The sequence below is a fragment of the Sinocyclocheilus rhinocerous genome, unplaced genomic scaffold (assembly GCF_001515625.1).
Source record: "Sinocyclocheilus rhinocerous isolate Xijiao unplaced genomic scaffold, SAMN03320098_v1.1 scaffold650, whole genome shotgun sequence".
Taxonomy (NCBI): Eukaryota; Metazoa; Chordata; class Actinopteri; order Cypriniformes; family Cyprinidae; genus Sinocyclocheilus; species Sinocyclocheilus rhinocerous.
Genome location: NW_015638019.1, coordinates 427,062 through 434,977, shown reverse-complemented (window position 1 = coordinate 434,977; position 7,916 = coordinate 427,062). Strand labels below are relative to the sequence as shown.

The following is a 7,916-nucleotide window of genomic DNA, read 5'->3' as shown; positions in this document are numbered from 1 at the left end:
CCATGTTTTTTCTCCACATTCGATATATTGTTGAAAGGGTAATGAATTGAAGTTATATCGGTACATCTTCAAGACAGCTTCTCTCCAGGTTTGCCAAGTCAACAAGAAGAACTGCCTGAAGAGAACGGCTTTAAACAACTTCCGACTCTTCTGGAGTTTTAATGAATTTTAAAACCAACCAACAAAAGTTGGAGTGGTTTTAATGGGTTCACTGTGGTCAGATCAATGTTCCGGAGTTCACCGGGAAGAACTTCATTCACTAGGGCCTAAAGAACGAACCGAGCAGCAAATGAGATTTGACTCTGCTTGCTGCTCCCATAAAAATCGTCCGGTCAGAAAGATTAGTCACCGCAGGGTTGGTGTATCGCCTCAACATCCATCAAGCCGGCCTTTTCGTGTTGGTGTCTAAGTGTGAATGTCTCTTTCTCGCTCTTTGACTTGCTTCTATCTCCGTTTGTTTGTTGTGTACTGCCGGTCGATGAATAGATATGATCCGGGTGTCAGAGGGCATGACAGGGCGACCTATGAAGCCCAAATCTTCCCCGAGGAGCACCCTGACCAGCGTCTTGCAGTATCTCGGTGAGCCACACAACATTACAAATGCTTCCTTTGAGCTGTAACTAACAGATGACAGTGAATATTCTGTCATTTCAGAGACTCGTCCAACAATGCACGTTCAACGGCCTCATCGCACCCCTGGCCTACAGGTGCAGCCCCCACGGCGCCTACTTTCCTCTCTTCCCAGCCATGGCCCACATGGCATGTTGGGAAAACGGAGCTACCATCACAACAGCAGGGTTGAATCTGCTGAGAGGAGAGCCAGTGCTCCAGGACAAGGTGGGTTTACAGTAAAAATACATACAACTCTTAAAAATAAAGAGAACCATTTTGGGTTCTCTAAAGAACCTACTAGCTTATTTGAAACATTATCTATTGTACATAAACGTTCCAAAAGGTTTTTTTTTTTCAGTGATGTCATAGAACATCATTTTTTGCTTCCTCAAAAGACCTTTCAGTGAACAATTCTTAAAAGAACCATTGTTTTTCTTAGTGTGAAATACATGTTAATAATCTAAAGATTATTTACTTTTAATTCCATGCATGTTAAAGGTTCTTCATAGAACCATCAATGCCAATAAAGAACAAGGTTTTTTTTTTGCAGTGATGTCATAGAACATCATTTTTTGCTTCCTCAAAAGACCTTTCAGTGAACAATTCTTAAAAGAACCATTGTTTTTCTTAGTGTGAAATACATGTTAATAATCTAAAGAACCTTTTAATTCCATGCATGTTAAAGGTTCTTCATAGAACCATCAATGCCAATAAAGAACATTTACTTTTAAGAGTTCTCAATAGATCAGTGGTGTAAACATAAAAATAAAGGTTACCTTACTTATTTTTGCTTAATGTAAAGAATATTTTAAAGAACCTCTAAACATCTAAAGAAACTTTTTTTCCAGTAAAGAACCTTTTTTTTATGCTTTGAAAAGTTTCCATGGGATGTTAAAGGTTCTTCATGAAATCATAGATGCCCATAAAGAACCTTTATTTTTAGGAGTATAGATGTCAAAGATGGTTGTGTAATGGTATTATATGCTTATTTCATACTATGCACCTCTTTTTTTGTCATAGAAAATCCAGCCCATATTGTGGGACCCATTCTGGTAAGTAACAATGACTTGATTCACTCGTATCACTGGTTTAGACTAAAGCAGGAAGGTCTCATATATTATCAGTGTGGTTTCATCAGACTGGAAGACACTAACTTACTAGCATTTGTGTTGCTGTGAGAGCGAGATTCCATCTTATAACATATTTGAATGCAGATACTGTTGATGCTGTGAATCGGTTCAGGTGACAGCTTCAATCTCCAGCCTCGGAGGTTTCCCACTGATTATTGCGGCCGGGTGAAATGGAAATGAGAAGCGAGAGACAGCAAAACAAACACAAAAGCACTCACTGTTCATCCATGAGATGAATAATGTAAATATAGTGGATGGACCTTCACCTCATTTTTGGCCTGCCATTTCTAAAACTGAAGAAGATTAACAATTGCTTTATTGTTTCAGTTGTTTATCTCTATGGATGTTATTTGCATCTTGTGGGACCAAACAAATGTATAGATCCCAGGTTGAGTTTCAACCTAGGAGAACAATTGAAGAAAATTGCTTTGTTAATAAGACGTTTTTTGTGCATCTTGTGATTTAAAATTCATTACAAGTCTGTGTATTGGGGAGTAACTAAGTTAGTGAGAAACACCAACAAGGTTATAAATAATAACGAGCCATCGGTAAATTATTCTGTTTATTACATGACTACTTAAAATGCAAGCACATTAAATATTAATTAAACAATTTTACTATAATTTTCTTTAATTTTGTTAGATTATTTTATCTTTCACTAAGAAGAATAGCCTAATCAATTTCAAAGCAGAAAACTATGGAAGCCCGTTTCCGCCACTGAAGAAAAAATAAAAAAGGTAATTGCGACTTTTTATCTCACAATTCTGACTTTTTTTCTCAGAATTGCGTGATATAAATTGGCAATTGTGAGTTATAAAGTCATCATTTTGAGAGATAAACTCGCAATTCTGAGAAAAAAAAGTCAGAATTTCGAGAAAAAGTCAGAATTGCGCGCTATAAACTTGCAATTGCGAGACATAAAGTCACAATTCTTTGTGAAATGTACAAGTCGAGTGACTTTTTTTCTCAGAATTGCGAGTTCCTTTCTCGCAATTCTGACTTTATAACACGCAATTGCGAGTTATAGTCAGAATTGTGAGATATAAACTCGCTATTCTGAGAACATATCAGTCCCTCCCTCCCTCCCTCCCTCCCTCAAAATTGGACTTTAACTCACAATTGCGTGTTATAAAGTCAGAATTTCGAGATATAAACTTGCAATTCTGAGAAAAAAAAGTCAGAATTGCGAGAAAAAAAAGTCAGAATTGCGAAATATAAACTCGCAATTGCGAGAAAAAAAGTCAGAATTGCGAGTTTTTATCTCGCAATTGTGACTTTACATCTAGCAATTCTGACTTTATAACTCGCAATTGTGAATTTATATCACCCAATTCTGAGAAAAAAGTCAGAATTGTGAGTTTATATCTCGCAATTCTGACTTTATAGGCAAAATGTGTTTTTATGCTTAATGTAGATCAGACAGACAGAAGTCAGATAGTCATAATAGTTCACCCACAGCAGCAAGGGGTTTGGTTTTAACATCTTTGGCATTGAGAAGTAGATGTGAGCTTGAAGAAAAATGCCTCTCCATTACAGTCACATCCATATGAGCCATGACTTGCACAGCTCCCTATGGCCTCGAGCGCTGGAGCGGATGCTAGGCTAAATTTAGCGCCCCTGCTCTGAAAGATTAGCCTTTAACAAGGCAAGAGACCCAGAGACAAATGGGATCTGGTCTGGGACTCAGCCTGGTTCTCTAACAGGTTTACACCAGACTGTCATGACTCTCTCTTGCTGAAATTGCACTCTGTTGTTTGAGTTGATGTTAAAATAGATAGTAAATATATGCTTCATATCATTTTATAGTATTTGTAGTGTTAAAGGTTTGCTGTTGCTTTGCAAAAGAACTAATCAAATCCATCAGTGCAAAAGCATGCAACCTAATCATAGTTATATTACGGCTCAGTGCTGGTAATGAATGAATATGTGTATTTGTGTTAACGTAGTGTGATTTATAAAGTAAACACATATGCTATAAATGCAAGCACATTTTAGAATATCATCATGCATTTGTTGTTCGAGAGACCCAGTTAACGGTTCTTTCATTATGGCCAATCTAATCTAAGGGCTGTCCCCTGTGGATGCCTGTCGGCCTCATTCATTTTGCATGAACGTTAGACCCAGGCGATTCATTCATTTCTCTCTCTGCTATATGGACCCCATCATGAATAGAACATTGTTTATGTCACTAAGCCATGTTGATTTCGCTTAATAATTGCTACCTCTTATATCTGCAACGTGCCGAGGTAAACGCAATTGTACTATGTGATGCACAAAGGAAAACCGAATCTGTAGTTTTCAATTTAGTTTTCTTTCTTGATATTTTATAAACTAGTAAGCAAGCTCACATTGCAAAGCTTGCAAAATGTGATAAAGCATGTTAGTTCTTCTTGTGTATTTCCTGTCACAATATTTTAGAAATATCCTGTTGCACACAAATTATTGCACAACACAGGGGATTCCATGATACTTGCGTTCTAAATTATTGCAATGACTCGGTATAGTCAACGTTTTACTTTAATATTTTAAAATATATTTTCAATACCATATATTTAAAATATTTAATAATTAATACACTACCGTTCATAATTTTGCCTTGGTAAGATTAAGAGTTTTTAAAAGAAGTCTCTTAGGCTCACTAAGGCTGCATTTGATATAAAAATACAGTAATATTTTTAAATATTATTACAATTTTAAGACAAATGTTTTCTATTTTTTTCCCTATAAAATATAATTTATTCCTGTGATGGCAAAGCTACATTTTCAGCATCATTACACCAGTTTTCATTGTCACATGATCCTTCAGAAATGCTGTTTTGCTGCTCAAGAGACATTTCTTATTATTATCAATGTTGAACTGCTTAAATTTTTTTTTGTGGAAACCATTTTTAGTATGTTTTGATGATGAATATAAAGTTCAAAAGAACAGCATTTATTTGAAATAGATTTTTTGGAACATTTTAAATGTCTTCACTGTCACTTTTGATCAATTTAAGGCATACCTAAAAAAAAAGGACCTATTATGTATTGTCAAATGTAAGCTATGACATATGACGTGTTTTATCTTCCTGTTCCCTCAGGAAGGCCAGAAGGCTGCTCTCCCGTTCACAGTTAAGAAGAGCGTGCAGACAACCATGTGAGCAGATCAGCCTGCGCAGGGTCCCCCAGGGGCCAGCGCAGGTACCTGTCCTGGCGCCCCCTCACCCCAGTTTACGGATGCGAGGCCCAATCGTCATCCACGACTGACCCCCTCGCCTGCATTGTTCCCTCAGCCTGTTCTGTCACTTTCTCATTTGCTGCCTAACTCTGCACTGCACAGGCCACAAGCCACTAAAACACTTCTTATTCCTCTTTAGTCTACTTCTTCTAAAACTTTCGCTTCCTATTCAGGACAAAAAGGCTCACAGTAATAAAGCATTTAGCTAATAACCCCCAATAAAATGATACTTGTATATTCAGAACCTTCTTGGACGGCAGCCTGAAGCTCTTGTTTCAATATCTTTCTAAGTACTGAATGCTCATTAAGTTTCAATACAAACACTTTTACCTTGCAGCAACTTGTAACATTAGCTCTAAGCACTTGTTTGATGAGAATCTATGGCTGTGGAAACTAAACTTACAGGGTTCCACGAGTAGCCATGCCTCAAATGTGTATCATGTACAGTCAGATCAATGCTGACCACTCAACAGACTCTTTCGAGAAGTGTTAGTGTACTCTTTGTAAATTCAGTTAGCTCTGCATTGAATGGTTTCCTTTATTTCTCTGTATCTTCTGTGCGTATCATGACAAGTACAAGTTTGTGAGCTGTTTTTATATTGTATTCAAGCGAGGACTGGATTTTATGTTGAGTTGCTGGCTATTAGGTGGTCTTAACTGAGAGCATGTTCAATAGATTCTTTTAACTGGAGATGTTGTAATGATTCGTGGAAGTCAAAGCAGTCTTTGCAACTCTTAAATATTCATTCAGGAATTATGGTTCTGTTCCCCTGGACATTAAAGACTATTTCAGATGCCCTTTAGATGTTTTTAAGGAAGAAACTCATTGGCTTTTTAACTTCAAAGGGCAATGTGACAGCATGTGAGTGTGAAACAATAAGCTATTTTGTTTTCTATGCCTCATACATTTCTGTTGTATTTCATTGTGTCAAACATTTACTGAAAAAAATGCTAAATAAAAAAGCGCAGTACAGATTGTATGTCTGTGTGATAATACGAAAAGCAATTGATGATGCATGTCACAGGCAGAAAACATGACAACAAACTATAGAAAGGTGTACAGTATAGCATATTATAGAATGTATTGTGCAAAATAATAATTCATTTTCACACCCTCATGTTGTTCCAAACCTGTATGACTGTTGCAGAACACAAAAGAAGATATTAAGAAAACATTCCTCAAAGTATTATCTTAAGTGTTAGAAAGAACGTCATACAGGTATGGAACAACATGTGAAGGTGAGTAATAAATGAATTTAAATTTTTATGCGAACTATACCTTTAAGACACATTTTAATTCCCCCCAATGCACAGTTTCTCAGGTAGATTAACGTTTTCTGTTTGTTTTCGCACTCATCTTGAACTTCGTCAGCCCTAATGAGTTGGTTTTGCCCTTTAGGGTGTCACGAAACCAAGCGCTAACGTGGCAGTAGATGACTGGATCCAGTGCACTGTTCATGTAGGTTAAAGCTAAAGAAGCATGAAAACACACCATGAGGAATTCTGAACAGGAAAACACTTGAAGGAAGATGCCAAAAGTGACTGTAGGCAGGAAACACAGAACAAATATGATCACAAGAAACAGAAGCAATCTCACTGCCCGCTTCACCCTGCGGTGTGCCCCCTTAGACTGGCGACCGTGGACGTGAAAGGAAACCCGTACAAAGCAGAAGACCACCAGTGCAAATGCTAACAGGACCTCTATCAGCTGGACTGAATTATATATCCTCATCTGAACCGACGGCCATGTCCATGAGAGAAAAGTGTGGCATGTGAGCTTTGAAGAGTTTTTCTGTGATGCGAGAACCAGGTTCAGGGCGGTTGGGAGGCGAAGGAGTAGAACAACCATCCAAACCATGCTAGCCAACATTATAGCTTGTCTCACACTCATTCGACAAATGCGATGGTGTGGGTGAAGGATCCTGAAGAAGCGGTCCACGGCTAAAATTGACATGAAAGCCATGCTTGCGGAGTAGTTTACTGATATGATATATAAAATGAGGCGGCAAAAGGATTCGCCAAATATCCAGTCTTCACCACGGAAGAGATAATCTATGTGGAAAGGCAGCCCAGTGAGGAGTAGGAGGTCAGATATCACCAGGCAGAAGAGATACACATTGCAGGCTTTCCATGTTGACTTGAAGAACAAAATCCACAGAGCAAACACATTTCCAGGCAACCCAAAGATGAACTCCAAAACGAGAACAGGCTTTAAAATAGAAGAAACAAGGGTCTGAGGTTCTGTGCATGAGGTGATGTTACTCATGATGAAAAGTAACCTAAAAGTAAATTAATATTGTGTTAACACAATGTAAATACAAAGATGTTCTCCAATTCTGCTCAGTTAATGGTGAATTGTGGTGGAATAAACCCCCTAAATTATTTTTAATTCATAATCTTAATACTTAGTCTATCTTTGGCGAAAGAATGAAGAAAATATAATCAACGTTGATTTAAAAGCCCTTTTAGACTTACCAAATGAGTTGTTGTCGTTATCGTGACGGTTAGAGATCGATTTTGTAAGTTGCAGTAAGTTGTTGGGAAACGATACCACTGTGGGCGGAGTAAAGGAAGATTAATGATCTTTACGTTTGATATCTGTTATTATTTTATTTAGATCGCAAATCAGTAACGTTAATCATATCACATCATCAACTGTAGGCTATGCGGTGGAGTAAAAAAAAAACATAAATCGAAAGAAGAGCCGAGATGAATTCTTGAAATGTGATGTCACTTCAGGGCAGTGATGTACTCTCATAGTAAAGTTAGCCTATTGGGAAATATTTGCACACCATACTGGGAGACAACTGGGATACGTGATAAGAATATGTTCTATTTTATTTGAAAGCGTACAAACTCACAATAAATGTCAAGCAGTATATGTGAAAACCTCAACGCTCTGGAACTTTATTTACTCTGAGGTGTGTGATTTGAAGGATTAAATGTATCCAGAAAGG

At 37.5% G+C, this 7,916-nt stretch overlaps 2 protein-coding genes across 2 annotated transcripts; one reads left to right on the top strand and one right to left on the bottom strand.

Annotated features, from left to right (window-relative positions):
- The first annotated feature begins 215 nt into the window (after positions 1 to 215).
- On the top strand, positions 216 to 4,882 carry LOC107749379 (metastasis-associated protein MTA3-like). The gene is made up of 4 exons (XM_016564524.1): positions 216 to 579; positions 655 to 837; positions 1,633 to 1,664; positions 4,823 to 4,882. Exons 1-4 carry the CDS (start codon positions 489 to 491, stop codon positions 4,880 to 4,882), a joined length of 366 nt encoding a protein of 121 aa, XP_016420010.1. The 5' UTR covers positions 216 to 488.
- Positions 4,883 to 6,188: 1,306 nt separating this feature from the next.
- LOC107749353 (hydroxycarboxylic acid receptor 3-like) lies at positions 6,189 to 7,662 on the bottom strand. The gene is made up of 2 exons (XM_016564471.1): positions 7,435 to 7,662; positions 6,189 to 7,238 (listed from the first exon to the last, which is right to left on the bottom strand). Exon 2 carries the CDS (start codon positions 7,223 to 7,225, stop codon positions 6,287 to 6,289), a length of 939 nt encoding a protein of 312 aa, XP_016419957.1. The 5' UTR covers positions 7,226 to 7,238; positions 7,435 to 7,662; the 3' UTR covers positions 6,189 to 6,286.
- Positions 7,663 to 7,916: the final 254 nt, after the last annotated feature.